Source organism: Denticeps clupeoides, chromosome 11, assembly GCF_900700375.1.
Source record: "Denticeps clupeoides chromosome 11, fDenClu1.1, whole genome shotgun sequence".
Classification (NCBI taxonomy): Eukaryota; Metazoa; Chordata; class Actinopteri; order Clupeiformes; family Denticipitidae; genus Denticeps; species Denticeps clupeoides.
Window position 1 is genome coordinate 2,257,844 of NC_041717.1, and position 19,989 is coordinate 2,277,832.

General features: G+C 43.6%; 2 protein-coding genes across 11 annotated transcripts in view; both read left to right on the plus strand.

The window, feature by feature from the left end:
- Nucleotides 1-47: 47 nt before the first annotated feature.
- trim36 (tripartite motif containing 36) lies at nucleotides 48-15,520 on the plus strand. Of its 8 annotated transcripts, none has more exons than XM_028995572.1 (12): nucleotides 48-389; nucleotides 2,069-2,309; nucleotides 3,142-3,192; nucleotides 4,462-4,521; nucleotides 5,517-5,860; nucleotides 6,182-6,328; nucleotides 6,778-6,873; nucleotides 7,704-7,957; nucleotides 8,567-8,688; nucleotides 11,118-11,411; nucleotides 14,198-14,495; nucleotides 14,572-15,520. In XM_028995572.1, the coding sequence occupies exons 1-12, from the start codon at nucleotides 327-329 to the stop codon at nucleotides 14,918-14,920; spliced, it is 2,319 nt and encodes a 772-aa protein (XP_028851405.1). In that variant the 5' UTR covers nucleotides 48-326; the 3' UTR covers nucleotides 14,921-15,520. The 8 variants fall into 8 exon arrangements, with proteins under 8 accessions (XP_028851405.1, XP_028851408.1, XP_028851409.1 ...); XM_028995573.1 differs by lacking the exon at nucleotides 48-389 and adding an exon at nucleotides 1,334-1,470; XM_028995575.1 differs by lacking the exon at nucleotides 4,462-4,521.
- A 3,425-nt stretch (nucleotides 15,521-18,945) lies between these two features.
- The window catches only part of ccser1 (coiled-coil serine-rich protein 1), an 80,662-nt gene continuing 79,618 nt past the window's right edge, over nucleotides 18,946-19,989 (plus strand). For 2 of the 3 annotated variants that reach the window (XR_003751236.1, XM_028996101.1), the window contains exon 1: nucleotides 18,946-19,165. The gene's annotated coding sequence lies outside the window, so the exon portion shown is untranslated. The remainder of the gene's footprint in view (nucleotides 19,166-19,989) is intronic. The other variant, XM_028996102.1, reaches the window with a different exon arrangement.

Here is a 19,989-nt window from a genome sequence, read left to right on the forward strand (position 1 = left end):
ATGCTTCCCAGCTCCTGTTGTACGCAGCAGTGATGATTGAATGTGGAAGTGAAGTGTCTGTCCCTGCCTTTGTCGCCGATCCCGAGACGTCTCCGGCGACACCGAGCGGGCGAGCGCGCGCGGGCGGCGGCGGGGAGGGCGGGGCTTTCTCGCGCCCGCCGTCGGTCTTCGATCACAATTCGCTCCCCGAGCCGCCGAGATCCCGTTTTTTCCGCTCGTAATTTGCTCTTGGGATGCCGGTGCTGCTCGTTCCTGCGTGGTGCTGCTGTCATTCTTCACGACATCATTTCTAAGTGCTCGGTCTCAGCAAAGCCTTTCCATCAAAGATGTCGGACTCGGAGGAAATGTCAGAATTTGCGAATATAGTCGAGCGAATAACACAAGGGGAGGTAAGTAGCCTACTCTCGTGTATTGAACGAGTCAGATAAGTGATGATGATGAGGAGGCGGAGGAGGATGCTGTTGCCTTGGCATTGAGATGCTCGTGCTTGACAATGATTTATGGTTCCCAACATTGCATTTTAGACATTTTGATTTGTTTTAGGTCGTGAACGGAGGATTTGCTGCTCAGGCCTGATGCAGCCAGACAGTAGCATATGATTTATCAGCCATTTTATTAGCATTGCATTTGTCGGCCTGTAACAGTCAGAAAGAGAATGTAATTGTGAAAATGTGAAAGTGATTTGGATGATTTAATGAGGATGCGTTTTCTATACAGAGCCCGAGCCCTGCTTGTAAATGATAGGCGTGTAGCGGTATATGGCCAAGACTGTGTGTAGGTCGTTACACCTTTGTCCAGTAAAATATTTTTCCTTTTAGGCCTTTCGTCTGGTCACAGTTACTATTCAACCTCTGCTTAATTACCATTTTTATTGTAGCCATAGCTTATTAAGCCTGTGTGAATAAATAATGTGCCCTGCGTTCGCTGTATAATGCAATGACTTTAGGTTTTTAGGTTAACCGACCAATGAAAGTTGCTTCTGTGTCACATTAAACGGATTTATTGACTCGCTGCAGTTTTGCTCCTGAGAGGAGTAGGCAGAACCCGGTGTTGCCAGGCAAAACTGGCAAAAACCCCACCGAGTGACTCACATTTTAGTTGGAGTTCTCAATCATGCGCGTCGCGTTGTTGTAATCGGTGGCGTGAAAACGGGCAACCTGGCAACCCCGCATTAATCGGCGCCGTCCTCGTGCGTCCAGGGCGCTGCCGAATTTGGCGGCAAAAAGGGCCCGATCGCGCCGCCCCCCTCCCTCCCCCGCCGCTACATTTGTTGCCGTGACGACCGCGGTGTCTCCACCCAGCCGCGCGCGCACCCCCCTCCGACTCCCGACTCCCGACTCCCGGCTCCCGGCGCGCACTCATCAACAGCGACTCCGACTCACGCCGCGCCGTTCACTATTCCCTCCGCCAAAGTTCGCGGCTTTAACTTTAACTCGGACGCCGGCCATGTCGCGACGCACCTCGCTGGCGGTGAGTGATGTGGCGCCGCCGCTCGCCGGTTCCTCCTGCTCCGCTCCGGCGTGGTGCTTCCCAATCCCGGGTTCGTTTGTTGTTTGTGTGGTTAGCCAGCCGGCTAGTGCAGGCGGCCTGCGGCGTTTCTTAATTCATGAAAATGAAATTTAGACTGCTTAAAAAATGTTACGTTGTCCCTCCCATGCTTTTCAAAGATTGATTTATTATTTGGCTGCAATGCAATTTGTAAAGCCGCCTCGTCATTGTCTTGCCGTGTTCCCTCTGGGGAGACTGTGTCTGTATTGTCTAATCCGTTTTTACTGATTTTAAAATATTCTATTGGTGTGAGCTCCTCACACCACGGACAGAAACCAAATGGAATGAGACTTAACCAGCTTCTGCAAACTGTTTTTTAATTTTATTTCCATGCGTGTGCCGTTGGATGTTATTAATGTGTGACTGACTAATGCAAATACTTACCGACACTGCTCGTTGTCACTTCCCCTTGGCCCGTTCTCCATTTCCTTCATTTTCATGTGATCTGTTTGTGCAACTTCGGTGTGTTTAGCGTAGGGAGTGGAAAAGTGCAAATTAATTTACTGTTTCTGTCTGCCAGGTACCAATCAAGAACATCGAGCGAGAGCTCATCTGCCCCATCTGCAAGGAGCTGTTCACGCACCCCCTCATTTTGCCATGCCAGCACAGCGTTTGCCACAAATGCGTGAAAGAGCTTCTGATGCTGAACCACGAGGACTCGTTCAGTACCGACGGGGGTTCAGAGTCCTCGAACCCGGGGAGCCCTCGGTCAAGGGTTCCGTCCCCCAGCATGGAAAGGCTCGATCGGCTTGTTCGATCAGGTGCGTTCTGCGTTGATTCCGAAAAAAATGCGTTGCTGGGCCGTCCGATCACTCTGTATATTGTTCCAGGTTGGCACAGAAAATCACTGTTGCTTAATTGTTGCACATGACTCATGCATTTTACATAAATGTCCCACATTTTGATTAGTTTAAATTAGTCCAGCACATGGTCCAGAAGTCCCCAATGAAGGCTAGGCCTAACCAAAAAAAAAGAATCATCCCCAGCATGTTTTTTTTTAACATCCCACGAAACAAAGCATTTCTATTCTCCTGTTAAAACCAGTGAAATGCCATCAGAGGAACACTTTTGGATCAGGGTCTCGTAAATCGAGTTCAATGTCTAGAGGTAAATCTGCCAATTTTTCTGCCAGCTGAGTGTCTAAAACCAGTTTCAGTAAAAATTATTATTTGACTGGATGAGTTTCTTTCTTCACCTGGGTGGAGTCACAGCACTTATCCTGCTTAGATGTGGGACATGTAATACTAGTTTTAATAAAGTCAAACTGAGTACTCTAGACTAGCCAGTAATAATCAGTTTAGTATTTTTATACCTTGTTGATCAGTTCAGCCTAGTGGAACACATTAGTTGCATAGTAAATTGTGGTTCTGGTAACATAATCAGGAACATTTATGGTTGTGCTTTCATTTATAGTTTAATCATTTATGTTAGACTATGGATAAAATAATAAATAAGAACCGAGAAATTGAGAATAATTTTCGTCTGATTTCTCCAAACATAAAAAGAAACACAATTCCATTTAATGTTTGTCATTTACTCTCCACGTGTTTAATTTTTTGTTGGTCTCACCTCACTTTTATCTGTTGCTTGCAGCATCCTTGCGAAAGTCGTTTGGAGGGAGAGGTAGATGCTTGTTTAGCTGTAGTGAGTACAGTATTTCTAGACCCCTGTGAATACAATACTGATGGTAGAGATTCTGTGCAGATTGGTGTGACGTGGTTATTTTAGGACTTTGTTAAGGTCTACTGAGCATATTACCAAAGTATAATGCAACGCTGTATATTGCTTTTTTGTCCTTTAACACTGTCACTTTTTAATGTTTTAGGAATGTTGTTTTGATCTACACAACCTTCTAGAAGGTGGCCAGCATTCATATCCTGAGGACAATAGGCAGAGTTGGCGTGGAGGGCTGACCCAGTGAGAGAATAGGCTGAAGAAGAGCGTTGCTAAGGGAATGTCTTGACTGGAATTTCAGGCTTTATTGAGTTCACGTAGAGTGTAATGTCCCCCATGAGTTTCAGCTTTGCGTGCGCAGAGCTTGCTCTTAAGAGGATATATCATGATGCCAGACAAAAGTAGGAGGGGGAAATCACTCGGAGCATCACAAACAGTGTCTTTCTTACGAGAGATGTTCTGTTTGTGTGTGTGTGCGCGCACGCATCTTTTTGGCTTAAAATGAACTGTTCCATGATGGAAATGAGGGGGATAATTCTAGGTTAATATGCTCAGTAGATACTTTACATAGACCTCTCTGTCCTCTTAAATACCAGAACACATACTCAGTCCTCCCTTAAAACCCTTCTTTCCTCCCGATCTAATTAATCCACAGGGTACACTGAACGAAAAGCTAAAATGTAGGGTGGTAGTACCCTAGTGGGTGAAAGTCCCAGGTTCAAACCCCACTTACTACCATTGTGTACCTGAGCAAGACACTTAACCCTGAGTGTGTCCAGGAGGACTGTCCCTGTAACTGGAAATCAGTCTGGATAAGGCCGTCTGATAAATGCAGTAAAATTAATGATTGTCTTCTATAACCCTCTTGGTTGAGCTTAAGCAAATTTAATGTACTGTCTTTCCATTTTTGTAAAACTGCCTGATTTAATAACATAAGGAATAGCTGCACAGCTTCTCTGTGGTGCTGATCGGATTTGCTGCTTTGACGTCTGGCATCTGAGGTCAAAATGTGACCAGAGTTATATTGGGATTTTTGGGATTTATTTATTTGCTATAATGTAGAACCTTGCTGTCGTAGGATCGTGACTCAGGAGGTGTTGTTCATGATGTGCCTCCTTAGGAAAGCCACATCCGTGTCCCCGGTCAGAATGGGCTTGTGGTGACTCGGCACTTTTTCCCCCCTCCTCTGAGCTTTTTCTCTGCACTGCCCATCACCCACGAGTCTCACTGTGCCAACAGGCCCCGGCGCGCTGCTCTGCAGGCACGGCCTGCCTCCCCCCTCCCCGACGCGCAGCCTAAGTACACGCTTCTTTTTTTAAATCAAACCGCATCCCAAAAGCTGGGAGGCCTGGCCGCTTCGTCAGCTGTCACCTCGACACGTACCGTCATCCGCTTCCATGACGCCAGCCCTCTGTCTGCCCTCCTCCCGAATTCATCGGGCCATGTCGCCATCACTGTCGTTTCCCCTCACCGAAACGTCTCTGCATGGATGATTTTTAGTTCTCCTCCCTCCCTGTTTTGCATCCATGCCCTACTGTGCAGTGGTGTGGTGCCGTGTGATGACCATTGTTCTTTGTTTGCCACGCTTGCATATTGATTTGCTGTGTGTTACATTTCATGCGCCGCAGTCTCCTTGTCCTTTAATACTGTCTGCGTGTCTTTGCTTGTAGATTTGTGTGACGTGCTCAGAGGTTGTGGTGAATCCTGTCTATGATGTCATTGAGTGTCAAATGCATTGAACTGGACAGTTGATATATTCTTATTTGGCTCATACTCCAGTAATGTACGTAACCGTACTCCGTAACTCATGAGTGTAAATTTGCATCAGGTAAGCGTTTCCTTTTTTCCCCCCTGCACAAAAAAAAAGTGCTAAGCATGGGGCTTTTTTGCTAGTGTAAGGTCGAATGCGTCTTCAGGATTTACATAAATAGATTATCCTCTCGTTGGTTTTCTGTATCTTGAAGATGCAAAAACAGCAACCTTTTTGCTGTGAAAATTAGAGGATCATAATGACTGAGCGCTTTCCTCATTCAGAACGATTTAAACCAACATCAGTTAACTTATTCGTGTTTGTAAATCCTGCTAGCAAGCCAGCCCCAGACCTCGTGGCCCTTACGTCCAGGTCATTGTGAGTCCAAACACTCGGTCTCGTGTGGCCTTTTGTTTTGTGAAACCCTGTAATTCCAGCTGCCTGTGAATGAGTTGTGCTTCTGTGTTATAGGTTGCCTGTCTAGTGCTTCTATTTGGCAGAAGTGAGTTTCCACCCGTTTTCTAACACTGCTCCGTCCAATCAGGGTCCATATCGTCACCAGGGTGGAGACGTGCCTCCGTGACTCCCCGCATCACCACCTTCCCATGCCCCGGATGCCAGCACGACATCGACCTGGGGGAGCGGGGCATTAGCATGCTCTTCCGGAACTTCACCCTGGAGAGCATCGTGGAACGCTACCGCCAGGCGGCACGGGCCGCCGTGGCCATCATGTGCAACATGTGCAAGCCGCCCCAGCAGGAAGCTACCAAGAGCTGCATGGATTGTAAGGCCAGCTACTGCAACGAGTGCTTCAAGCTGCACCACCCTTGGGGCACCCCCAAAGCCCAGCATGAGTATGTGGGACCAACCACCAACTTCAGACCAAAGGTACCAGGCCAGGTTTTTAAAGTAGATTTTTTCTAGTTGATTTTTTGGACTAGACGTCTAGACTTTTTTATAAACCTTTAATCTTCTTTTAAATGGGTGTTGTGCAGTCGGGGGAGGTCATATCAAGACCAAAAATGTTGTCAATTCTGAAATGTGATCATTAATATTGATTTATTGGGAGCTTTAGGTTACACTTTCACTTTATCTGTGGGAATAGATAAGAGCTCATTGACGTGCAATAAAACAAAGAAATGTGATCAGAGCTCCAGGGCATCGCCGGGGCAAGGATTTGAGGAAACCCCTTTCTGTTCTGGTGTGCAGGTGCTGATGTGTCCAGAACATGAGATGGAGAAAGTCAACATGTACTGTGAGGTGTGCAGACGTCCCGTCTGCCATCTGTGCAAACTTGGCGGCTCCCACGCCAACCATAAAGTAACATCTATGAGTAGTGCCTACAAGATCCTTAAGGTATGTCAATTGTAAATGTAATAAAAGGACAATTTAACCTCAGGAGTGAATTAATTGGTATTCTCAGTAAACTGAATAAACTCTTGCTTTTGACAGTCTGTAGTGTCCATTTTGTAAACCTCTACACCTGGGATGAGCCACAAGTTGCCAAAATATCAGGTGTCCAGTTGAAAAGATATAACCTGGTCAAATGTTACAAGTCTTTGTATGCCTCGCCCCTGCCTTTCAGACGGAGGTCTGACATCTTTCGAAAACAACAAGGCCAGGTCTCAATTTCCTGGGTGGAGAACATGATCTGTTTTTGTACTGGGGCCCTGCATGCATTTGTAATTAATGGCACCATTTGCGCTGTTGTGGTGTTTTCTATCGAGCCACAAATGCAGGCAAACTCTTGGGCGGGGGGTTAACAAATCTTCCACCTCAAGTGAACCTTGCTTTTATGTCAACAGGAGAAGCTATCAAAGAGTATCCATTACTTAATCAGTAAAGAGGACCAAGTGCGGACTCAGATTTCTGAAATTGAGGTGTTGATTCATCAAACAGAGGTAAAGAGACTACAGAGGTGACCCTTCCACAAGTCCTTTTGGTTCAGTGGTTAAAAACACCCTGTGCTCATTCTGGAAATAATAGCTTCAAACAGATTAAAATGTTGAATATATTGGTTCGCAGTCACAGTTAAATTATCCGCGTCTTCTTCCAGAACATTATCTGGCACGGCAAATCAAAAGAATACAGGAAATTCCAGACCACATACTATATAATTTTTACGCACCTATACACATCTATATAATTTTTACTGATGTTTGCCTACTTACTGTAATTGTAACTAAAGTTGTCTCAGCCTGAAGGTATGCAATTACTTTGTCACACACTTTCTCAGCAAAAATACACCAAACCTACCAGTAAAAGTAATTGATGCCGAGCTTGTTGTTAAATGTTGCACAGACCTGCGCTGAAGTGTTTTAGTACCAGTAGTATTTGTAGTACCATTATTGGAGTTTTAACAAGTTGCGGTAGACCGGGAATTGTGCTTACTATTGTTGTGGGGCTCGCTTACCGTAATGTAGTGTCGTGTCCCCGTAAAGGCACTTCAAGACGAGTCCATGCTCGGAAGAGAGTATGCTGCCGAGATTAAATGTGCTGGCAGCAGCGTGAGAAAAATAAAAGTAGCGTCTTATAGTCTGAAATGTACAGTATTTATGATTATTCACGTTTCTAGATAAGTGAAATGGCATCTCTGTTAACAGTTTAGCAAGCATTATTCAACCCGGATGTCCATAAGGAGGAAATGAAATGAATTGATCATATTGCTTTTCTCAGAAATGTGATTCCTTCATGGGGATCAACTTATCCTTCGGCTCATGTTTCTTCACAGGAAAATGGGCAGCTGGCAGAAAGACGGGCTAATGAACACTTTGAGCGTCTCTTCGAGACCCTCCAGGAGAGAAAGACTGAAATGTTGAGGTCTATTGAGCAGTCGAGGAACAGGCGTCTGGAAAACCTCCGTGGCCAGGTGGACGAATACCAGGGCATGCTGGAGAACAGCGGTTTGGTTGGCTACGCCCAAGAGGTCCTGAAGGAGACGGACCAGTCCTGCTTTGTGCAGACTGCAAAACAGCTGCATGTCAGGTTGAGCCTTTTCCTCTTCTAGCAGATTTGTGACACAGTGACTGCCAATAGCTGTAGGACCTGCCTTGAAAACCCATGGCGACTGTTAACAGAGCTGCCTAAATAACTTTCCCTTATCCTTATTAAGGTATTTGTTGGCTTAGGATCAGCTTGTCTTACACCGGTGGTCTGTTTGCAGCCATGTGCATGAATTCAGTGAAAGTTCATGTTCCTCTTTCTAATTGATCCTTATTAGCCATAAGTATCTTCAAGCTTAATAAAGAATGTGAATGTTGTAATTTTCAAAACATAATTGTTGCGTATTAGTGCCTTTAACCCATAGGCTCTATTGGGTTATATTTATTATTTTAATTTACATTTATGGCATTTATCCAGAGCGACTTACTATCAGTAGTTACAGGGACAGCCCCCCCCCCACCCGGAGCAATTTAGGGTTAAGTGTCTTGCTCAGGGACACAATGGTAGTAAGTGGGATTTGAACCTGTGACTGCAGTCTTCTGGTTCATAGGCAAGTGTGTTACCCACTAGGCTACTACCATCCAGAGTTATGACATGAATGTATTTATTTTGCCTGAAGTATGCATATATTAAACTTTGTGTTTTTCTTAGGATCCAGAGAGCCACTGAGTCTCTGAAGACATTTCAGCCTGCAGCCAACCCAACGTTTGACGAGTTTGTGCTCGACACATCCAAAGAGGAGCTGCTCCTAAAAGATCTGACCTTTGGTGGAGGTAGGCTAACTCTGTTACTGACTAGGGGCTTGACTGACACTTTCACTCATTCTGTGTAAGTGGTTCACATGGTGCCCCGCCAAAAAAAGCTTTAATTAAATAAGCTGTTTATGCTCCTAATATACCCAGAGACTTTGGCACAGAGTCCAGGGTTGAGATACCCTGGGTCTTGCATAACAGTCACATTCCCATAACCAGTATGGAAGAACAGCCAAAACTTAACTCAATATACATAATTCTTTTTTCTTTTTTGCAGTTGTCAGTCATATGGTAATATATTTTGGTATCTATAATAGAGTTTATTGTGTAATGGAGCTGTTACTGGGAGCACGTCTCAAGTTTCCACTGAACTGGACAAAGAAAAGCCAATCTTTGGTCATTAGCAACATCACACCACTGTCCTTGGCCTATTCAAGTGGTCACCACGGGAATGAATTAGTGATCCAATCAGAGAGCCATCTCAGCTTTAGCCAGTTAAAACTCCTGCACATGGCCAGGTTGCAATTCACACTGGTTTTTAAGCTGCTGTTGACGTTCTATGACCAGTCGTGCTGTCCTGAAAATAGTCTCCATGGTGTGAGACCAGATATCGTAGAACAAGGCTATAGTTTCAGTTCCATTTTACAGAAAAAGGGGAAAAAAAAATACGGACACACTGTGACGGTCATTTGTCATTGTGAAAGGTGAATTGATAAATATGGTTTTGCGATTATGTGCATTCATATAGGCATCAGTTTAAATATTATAATTATACACGGTACTGTGCATACACTTTCAAACAAGTCATGATTCTGACTCTTGTCATGTTCAATCACTTTTACCAGAAAATTTTCACCATGATCATGAACGCATTTAGAATTATAATTATTAGAAATGTAATGATGCACGTCAATTTTTACCTATTTTATTCATACTCTGAGATCCCCTGTTGTCAAAGAAAGGAGAGCCTGAAAATGACTTAAAGGCTGCTCAAAGTGAAAGCATTTCAGTTTGAGCAGTACTGCACATTCTGCTGGTCATCCAAACCCGCTGGATCGATACAGAGGACCGTATTGCAGAGTGTGGGAAAAGATGCTCTCAGTCTCTGGAATGGACGCCTCGCTGTAATTTAATTGGCTGCAGGGGAAAAGCTGAGAGTGCAGATCTGTCCAGGCTGTCGCTGTTAATGTTGGTAGCTCCACATTTCAACCATCAGATTCAGAATGGCTTCTAATGACTCGCATCAGCAAACACACTGACTCTCTTAATTGTTTTTTAAACCTTCCCCATCATTTATTTATGAATTATGGAATGCTTCCAAACTCTGTTCCTTCCATCCTGTAGGGCTCCATGAGATCAGACAAAATGTGTTACACATTGCTTTTCTGCAAAATCAAAATTCTATGTCGTTTTCCTTTCCTTTTCTCCCCGCTAATTAATGCTGGAATAAGATCGCGCAGAACACTGCAGTTTACAAAACGTATTTTGTACTATATAGGTCTAATTTGTTCTTAATTGCATTTTTGGGATTCCTTATGACTATCTTTTTTTTTTTTATGCTCAGGGTGCTACAAGAATAGCAGTTCTGCAACCTTTGGTGAAGAGTGTGTTAGATTTGTACTTTGTGTACTTTCTGGGGTACAGTGGGCTGTGCACTGTTGAAAGGCATGCTTTTTGCCTTTTGCCTGGTTTCTTGGCTGTCACAACCCCCTGAATCCATTGTGACAGGCAGAGCGCAAACCCCATTCTCCAGAGTCCGGCCCAGTCCTTCTGTTTGTGACAGAAATGCTTAAATCTCTGTCTGAAGGGAACAAAAAGTGAGGCCCGCGCTCTGGGTTTCACTGGCCTCTGAGCGGAATCCACATTATGCAAATTTCATTCACTTTGTCAGTGTAGAAAAACTGATCTGGTAGATAGTAAAGTATGGTCTATTAAAATTAGTTTATATATAGTGGCCCTTTTGTAAAAGGGGTTATTTGTAGTCCCCAATTCTGGGCTCTAGGCAGCTATGCAGTGTCTGACAGTTTCAGGTTTATAAAGTCACTTTTATGATTGAATAAAATCCAGTCTTTAGTTGAGGGGTGGATCTCCCCAAAAGGCCTGCGAATGATAACGGCAGCATGTCTCCAATTTGCAGCCATTTTGTAATTATTGGTCATTGTTGACCATGATCATGTGTTATTGTGCTCTGTTTGAGAGTCTTGCAGACTGTTCTTGTGTCAACATTTATTATATGAACAGAATGATTTTTGAATGGGGCCCATCAGGCCTTTTTATGTAAAAAGTTTTATTTCAGCAGCATCTGTTTGATATTTGGTTATATGTTGGAATTTGTATTTCTATGAAGTCGCCCCCCCCCCCCCCCCCCCCCCCCCCCCCTTCTCCCCTCCTGTACTCATGAGCTGAATTAGTTATAATGGGCCCACTAATCTCTTTTTTTCCCCCCCTAGTTCCAGACCCACCCATGATAGACCTGACCCGTAGTCGAGTGTACAATGAGGGTGTCATCCACTGGAGGCTGTCTGATGACACCCTGCCCATGGACTACCACGTGCTGGAGTACAGAAAGGTGGATAAGGAGGAGGAGCATGGATGGCAGTCCACCGACCACGTCTATGGTAGCAGCACTGTGGTGACTGACCTGGAGAGTGACAGCATCTATGCCTTCAGGGTGAGGAGCTATCGTAGCTCCATGTGCAGCCCTTACAGCCCCGAAGTGACCTTCCACACTCCAACAGCCACTGGTAAGTAGGGTCAACAAGCTTTAAAAGCCACTAATACCAGACTCTTTACGTCAGACCTTTTCTTGGGAACTTTCTGTTTCGGAATCTTAGAACAATCAATCATTATCAATCTTGGTCGTAGATAAACTAAACTGCAGTTTTGGAGATACTGCAGATACATCGCAGTTTTTTGGTATGAGGCTGTGTAGCTGCTGACCTGTCAAGTGACCAAGTACACTCCTTCATGAAACAGTATTCCCTGCTGGCGGTGCTCTCTTGTACCAGGAATATGCACCCAGCCAGATTGCAACAACGATTTACTTGGCCTCCATGTTCTCCAGATTTCTATCCAAATGAGTATCTGTGGCATGTGCTAGAAAAAAGTCAGTTCAATGGAGTTACCTCCACACTGGCTTGGTGCGTTATACCTCAGCATATCTTCAGAAGTCTAGTAGGGTCCATGCCTCAACAGTTAGGGCATTAAAGGGTAAATCTACTCAATATTAGGCCATGTTTGTCATAATGTTGTCATAAGTCCATTACATAATTACATGTAATTGTGTAAAAGTGTAATTGTTGCCCATATCTGGATGGGCAATAATTAGTGATCACCCAGCAGATCCATGCGCTCTCTCAGTTGAAGGAGAGAATTTTAAACGACTATCCATATTATGGAAGTTTTATTTATTTATTTATTAATTTGTAAGCAGCAGTGACTGAAACTGCTTTTTCACCAAGCAATATATGTGTGTGTGTGTGTGTGTGTGTGTGTGTAATATATATTCATACACACACACACACACACAGTACAGGCCAAACGTTTGGAGACACCTTCTCATTCAACGTGTTTTCTTTATTTTCATGACCATTTACGTTGGTAGATTCTCACTGAAGGCATCAGAACTATGAATGAACACGTGGAGTTATGTACTTAACCAAAAAAGGTGAAATAACTGAAAATGTGTTTTATATTCTAGTTTCTTTGCTCTGATTACTGCTTTGTACACTCTTGGCATTCTCTCGATGAGCTTCAAGAGGTCGTCACCTGAAATGGTTCTCCAACAGTCTTGAAGGAGTTCCCAGAGGTGTTTAGCACTTGTTGGTCCAGCTCACCCCAAACCATCTGGATTGGGTTCAGGTCCGGTGACTGTGGAGGCCAGGTCTCCACTTTTTGTTAAGTACATAACTCCACATGTGTTCATTCATAGTTTTGATGCCTTCAGTGAGAATCTACCAACGTAAATGGTCATGAAAATAAAGAAAACACATTGATTGAGAAGGTCCAAACTTTTGACCTATACTGTGTGTGTGTGTGTGTGGCTTGCAAGGCTGCTAAACATGAATTCAGCCATTTCTGATTAATGTTCACTCCAGGAGAACAGATTAATGACCTCTACTATCGGTTGGATGCTTGGAAACATTTTTGCCTTCTATTGATTTGGATAAGCTGGGTGAAATGTCTGCAGCCAGATACAGAACAGAATCATGTTTTGCATCTGGCTGAAATCAATGTCTGTAAATGTGTCGTGGGTGAAGACTGAAAGTTCAGATGATTTATTTTTTCAGAGCTTTTGTTTTAGAACTTAGGCTGATTATTTCTAAGCTATGTTACAAATTGTGTGCAACAGTTCATACAGTGGGCAGGGATATGTAATTTCAATTGTAGGTACACCTCAACTGTGAGTTTAAAAAAAAAAAAAGAAAATCCAAAAAGTTTTGAGAATTTTTTTTTTTTCCTTTTACTGCATGAAATAAGTATTTTGAAAGAAATATAAACAACTGTGTGTACAGAAACTATTACAGAGGTCAGACATTTTCTGTGAAGTTCTGGTCTGATTCCTCACTGTTCTCATGATCATCGACACTCCTCAAGGCGAGAACCTGCATGGAGCCCCAGTTCGAGGGAGATTGACAGTCATCTTGAGTTTCTTCCCTTTTTTAAAAATAAATGTGCCAAGCTGTTTGCATGTGCATTTTGTATTAATCTTGTGTTTATCTTGGTGGAGAGGTTCATACTAGGAAATATATGCTATATAATGTTTTTTTTTGTGTGTGTGATCAAAGCAATTTAATGGAGAATAGCAGCTTCCTTGCGTGACCCCAGTGTAATTACACGTGGAGCCATCGATTCCGCATATTTCAGTTACTGCTGCTGCAACCTGCCACATAATGATTTTCAGGTTTTTATTGCTCCAGTTTAGAAGTGCTGGACATGCTGCCACTGTGTTATTAATGAGCTGAAATTCTGGGTCACCACATTGTCGTGCAACATTTCAGTTGCCAGATTTACATCTGTGTTACTGATTAACAGTCTCTAATTATAAGAATCTGTCCTCAATAAATCTGAAAAGTTTTCTAAAAGTAGACCTACAGCAAATATTTATTATATGTAAAAAAAAAAAAAAAAAAAAATTTACTTTTGTTTGACATTCAGTTAGAGAGAGAAATTTATTTCTATATGGTCCATTTTTTGTCTGGGGAAAATGTTAAACAAAACATGTTAATATTGTAAACGTGTTAAACATAAACAGCCTCTTTCATAATAAAGAAAATAACGGGACTTATTTATTTGGTGTGAAGTGACAAATGAAGGCTTATAGGTAATGGGGGAAAATGTATGCTATAGTTGAAAAATGTTTTATTTATTTCTGTAAATACAAATGTAAACATTCAATCTGAAATATTAGAAATAGTCTACTTTTTTCTATTTTATGGACAATATACTTTTTTAGACTTGGTCGCCCCCAACTGTCCAACTTCAGCATTACAAGTTGAGTCATCGTCTCGCTACTGCTTGTATTTTCCAGTGTTCAACTTCTTGTTCAATGACAAGTGCGGCTACAGCTCGGAGCGGCTGGTCCTGACCAAGCGCCGTGACTCTGTGGAAAGCACAGCCGGCATGACCTTCCTACTCTCAGCTGAGCGAGTGCAGACAGGCAGCTACATCTGTCTGGATTACATCATTGGAGACACGGGCATCACCCAGGGCAGGCACTTCTGGGCCTTCCGAGTGGAGCCACACTCTTATATGGTCAAGGTGGGCGTGGCTTCTGACTCCAAGGTTCTGGAATGGTTCCATCACCCGCGTGACACCAGCAGTCCCAGGTTAGAATGGTGTGTGTGTGTGTATGTGTGTTTTGATTATTTTATTCTTAATTTCATCTTCCCCTTCATCATGTAGGTATGATCATGACAGTGGCCATGACAGTGGCAGTGAGGACACTAGCTATGACCTCTCCCAGCCATTCATGCTTGTCACTATTGGGATGGGCAAGCTCTTCATACCTAAAGCATCAATCACCGCCAACAGTGACCATGGCAACAGGGTGCTGCCCATGCCACAGCGCATCGGCATCTGCCTGGACTACGACGCGGGGCGCGTCTTCTTCTACGATGCTGACACCATGAGGTGCCTTTACGAACGGGCGGTGGACTGCTCTGGTACCATGTACCCCGCCTTTGGCCTAATGGGCAGCAGCGTGGTCCACCTGGAGGATTTCTGCCCAGCCAAGAGGTTGTCCTACACATGAGTCTCCCAGCATCTGTGCTGATCTATTTTCTGTCTCTGGTGTCAAGGAGATTTTCTTTTCTTCCTACGTTCTGGATCCTTTACTTTCAGACACTAATTTGTGTTGAATCGGTCCTGTATAACAGCCAAGTAGAGCCTGGAACACCTTGCTTCTTAATGCCTATGTGCCTTCCAAGAGGAAACAACATTCAGAAGGTGCTGTCTAGTTCAGAAAACACAATTGGTTTGATTTTGCTTGGGAATTCACTTCGTAGCATCACTAATGTAAATGAATGTCACTTTTTTTTTTTTTTTTTTTTATCCCCCCCTTCATATCACTACTGTAACTTTTTATGATCGTAAACTTGAATGAATGGTTTAGCACATCTTGCACTCATGTTAGTATATAATGAATTACCATCACTCTTTTTATTCATCTGCGGTTTCTTTATTTTTTTCTTTAAAACACACAGCCTTAACATCCTTATACTGTGGGAAAAATCAGTTACTTGTGTGTAACCGTGCACGTGCATATTTTATTTGTTTCAGGTAAGCACCGACACTGAGATTGCAGGCACATTTACACTACACTTCCCATCTGGTCCAAAATGCTCTTCAGGACATAACGAAGCCACATTAGGCTTTTTTTTTTTTTTTTTTTTTTTTTGCATCCAGAATGTATCGCCGACTGCAAAATTCTTCAAATACAGCACTGCTGCTATAAAGCTTCTCAGCACCTGCATGTTCGGCACCCGTCACATGGCTGTGGCACCTGGTCTGGCCTGTTGGGAATAATCTCGACTGGGTCCTCTAGCTTGGCGAGCCAGCTGACAGCTCCTCCTCCCCTGTCTGGACTGTAGTGTTGCTTTATTTGGGGTGCAGCTGATGTAGTTCTCTCAGGTTCTGGCCGAAAGCGGCCGGTGCTACCTACCTCCTTACGCGCCCATTAATACTCATCAATATGTATTTTTCATTTGCATCAAAGCTCAGTCCATGCCAGTTTTCAATTCAAAATGATCGATTACCCTCCTATCACTACACCTGAGTCCTGTGATGTCTGTCACCTTTATAAATGTAATTTGATCACAAGTTACTACTTTTATAAATGTGGAAGAGCTGACCAAGAAATCAGCTTTATTTATTGTGATTATATAGAAATGCATGTTATCATACATGATTCTTCAACAGCTGTGGTTTTAGTATATCGTCTAAATCACTTGTATTGTCTGGTGAAATATTGTTAGTTTGATTTTTGTCCACTTTTTCCTTGTTTTTTCTTTTTATATGTTAACCAGGGGAAAACAAATCTGAAAAACCTGTATTAGTGGTCATTCATTTCTTTTTTTGGAGAAACTGAGGTGCGCCGATCCTCGCTACAGACCCCATGATTCAACCCCCCCCTCCACATCCAAGGAGGAAACCTATGCACAACGTTTCCAGCTTTTTGGTGAATATGTGAGCGTAAACGCTAACGTAGCTGCAGAACGTCGGGTTTCCATAGAACCGACCAACCAAAAGTGTTGTGTGTGCATTTATTTCTAAACCGTTGGAAAGGTCTATTTGTAGCAAATGTGTAATGATGGTGTGATGAACTGTGTCGCCAGTGTAAAAGGGTAAATATCAATCAGTTGAAATTTAGCACTTTATTAGCATGTTTGCCACGTGGCTCGGGGCAGGTCTGTGTGAATAGGTGTGCAATATTAGACGTTAGGAGGTGCTGTATTTTTGTTTTTTGGGGTGTGGGCTTTGCGTGTAATGCTTTAATGTCGACGAGACGCTTGCTCTGTGTCGCTTGTAACCATGGCTTTTAATCTGCTGTTCGGGGTTTTGTATAAATAAATTAGCATGTTTTTACATTTCTGTGTCCGGTCCTTGATTTAAAACATTCACTCACAAAAGCCAATAGGCGTGAAAGTACTGATCATGACCAGGTTGTAAGCAGAGGTTCAATAAGAAGAACCTCAAACAAAAAAACTACAGGCAATTTATTGAAAACTGCGAATAAACTCAACAGGCTGATCATCTGCTTATTAAGATGTTAAAGTAGCCTTTTAAAAAAATTGCAAAAGAAATCTGTCTTTCGTGTCCATTAAAATTTCTTAAAAGATCAAGTGGTAGATCCCAACATGTGAAGAGCCAGAGGATCTCCCATGCCACAAATTTGTCCATTTTGATTTTGGAAACACCAAACATTCAAAAGAGGAAGAAAGACTTTTGTTCTCTGACCTTTTACGGCTCTGATGGTGTCCTGTCACCACAATCTGTGCGGTACAGTAGAGGAAGTTCCATGATGACGTGTCCTGCTATGTAGAGATCACGCAGTTCACAATGCTCGCATGACAAAGATCTTCTTCCAGGAGAGCAATGTCACCCTTTTGGATCATCCTGCATCTTCCCCTGATCTTAATCCCACTCAAAACACTTTGGGATGGATCCAGACCATGGGTGCCATCATCACCACATGGAGTAATGTTCACGCCAGCGTCTTGGAAACCTTGGAACATAAAGCATGACTAAACAAATTTTTGAAGTGATCAAAAAAAACTATGGCGCTACTGACTAATTTGGGCAGAGTTTAACTGCAGTTTTTCATAAATTTACAGCAGCTAGAGCCCATACTGGAACACTGGGCAAGGTACACACACACACACACACACACATCAATCACATGCTTAGACCTTCAGTCAGTCCACCTAGTGTGCATGCCTTTGGACAATGGGAGGAAATGGGGACACGGGGAGAACATGAAAACTCCACACACAAAGTCAGAGCCGGGAGGTGTGAGGGCATGCTGCTAACCACTGCACTGCCATGTGGGCCTTTTTAAGAAATTGCCTTTTGCTCCTGTATCTTCTTACTGCATTTTGAACTTCTACTTATAACCTGGTTCGAGTCCACCAGAATAACAATGTGAATACTTGGAATCTTTCCTCTGTTTTAAGATTTTGTTGAGAAGTGTATTAGGGATGCAACAAACAGGAGATTCTGATTTTAGATTTAAATATGAATGCATTTGCTTTTTTTTGATAACTTTGTTATTTCTTCATTATAAAATGATCGTTGCTCTGCCCTTGTATGGTTAAAAGACTAATGGCAGTCATTGAGGCAATGCTGCTGTACAGGTGATGTGCTGCTAACACTACAAGCTCACTGATCTGTTTTGGAGACATTTATAGTTCCGCTATTGTGGTCTGAATTAAACAGGAAGTTGGTATTTACTGTCCCAATTATTATTATTATTATTATTTTTAATCTAGCCAACCAGCAGAAGCAGAACTTAGGAGTTAACATTAGTCAAAACTTTGAGATAAGTAAACCAGGGAACTTTTAGCTCATGGCAGTCCTGTTGAGGTATTAAAATAATTCGGTCACATTCAAAGATGAAGCATTAGAACTATCTGTCAACTTTAGATGTTGTCAAGAACATTGATCACTGCTGGTGGCTTGAAAAAGCATGGAAACCATTTTCATCTGAACAATCTGTTGCGTGAAATCCAGTATGTTGCCCCGTGGACTTTGTCTGGCAGCCTGTGGGACATTTTAAACATTTGAATGGCCTTCCAGCACAACGCTGCGTGCACAACATCTTACATGCAGAGTTGTTGGCGCTCACTGTGCCTCTTTTTTGCAAAAACAAACAGGATAAATGTCAAACAGGATAAAGTGTTCACATGCTGTGTTTGACCTCATTTCTCTGGGCAATTCAGAATGACTTGTGTATCTGTGGAATTTTATGATAATGGCTGACACAGTGTTTAGTGATCCTGTCTCAAGAACAAGGAGACCTGCATCTGCATGCTGTGACCCTACATTTGTCGTTTTTTGTGTGTGTGTTAGTGTATGTGCCCTTTTTTGTCCTTCTTGAGTCAAATATCCTCATAAAAACAGGAAATGATTACATTTCTGGAGGTCATCGGAATGATTTGTTGTTCAGTATTAAGATCATTTGTAAGTAGTTACACATTTATAATCCACGTGTAACGTGGTCCTCGCAAAAGTCACGTGTGCGCGTTCCTGGTTTCGAATGAAGCCGTGAAACGCATGGCGCCCGCGCGCGGTCACCTGTCACCTGAAGACGGAGCGCGTGACGTCACACGCACGGCGCGCAACGCGGAAGCGCGGCGAGAGGAAGGCGGAGGCTCCACGTCATCCGAGGTGTGCGCTCCGACCGAGCGATGCCGTGAACTCGGGCTCCGGACAGCGCGGCCTTCACGACCACCCCGGACGCCCCTCTCCGCGCCGACGGAGCTCCGAATTTCTGCCGAAGGTAACGCGGCTTCTCCCCCCCCACCTCAGCCCGTTAGCTCGCCGGCTAGCGCGGCGGCCCGGCCGCCTTGTTTACGCGACGCGGGCCGTTCGAGGAGGATTAGCGCGGCTGTCAGTCAGCGCCGCCTCAGCACCGTCGCTGCCGCCGACATTTCCCGAGCGGCCCCGGCGTGAAATGTGCTGCTTTGCTCCGTCACTGCCCTGTTAAACGCGAGGACACGCCTGCCCTTGACTGTCCTCACCAATATATCGGTTATTGATCAGGGAATATAACGCAGGTACGCGTGGAAATGTCGGGAATATTTGGTCTCCTGGACTGGAAAGAATGAGGTAGAAATGTAAAACCGGACTTGTACAGTGTGCAGACATGTAACTGGTATCTAGAAATGTCTCCGTTTGGTTCTGGGAGGTTCTTTTAATCTGTTCTTGTTGGAATGTATGAGCTAGTTCGCTTATCTGAATAACACACGTTTCTCAATGACAAATTGATTATTTCAGATGATATATTTTGTGATTAAAGAGGATGACTTTCCAATGCGACATACACCTGAAGTGCTTTAAAGAGGCCAATATTGTATTTGACCAAATGTAAGAGGATTTTTTTTTATCTGCATAAAATAACAGTATCAATAGAAGGTGCCAAATACAATATTTTATAACAAGCGTTTTAGTGTTGAAATGAGTGTTGTGGTGGCCTAGCGGTTAAGGAAGCGGCCCCGTAATCAGAAGGTTGCCGGTTCGAATCCCGATCCGCCAAGGTGCCACTGAGCAAAGCACCATACCCACACACTGCTCTCTGGGCGCCTGTCATGGCTGCCCACTGCT

Coding starts and splice junctions, on each gene's coding strand:
- trim36 (XM_028995572.1), top strand. CDS start 327: ATGTCGGACTCGGAGGAAATGTCAGAATTTGCGAATATAGTCGAGCGA. Junction 6,329..6,777: donor GTGCCTACAAGATCCTTAAG/GTATGTCAATTG, acceptor TTATGTCAACAG/GAGAAGCTATCAAAGAGTAT. Junction 11,412..14,197: donor CCACACTCCAACAGCCACTG/GTAAGTAGGGTC, acceptor TGTATTTTCCAG/TGTTCAACTTCTTGTTCAAT.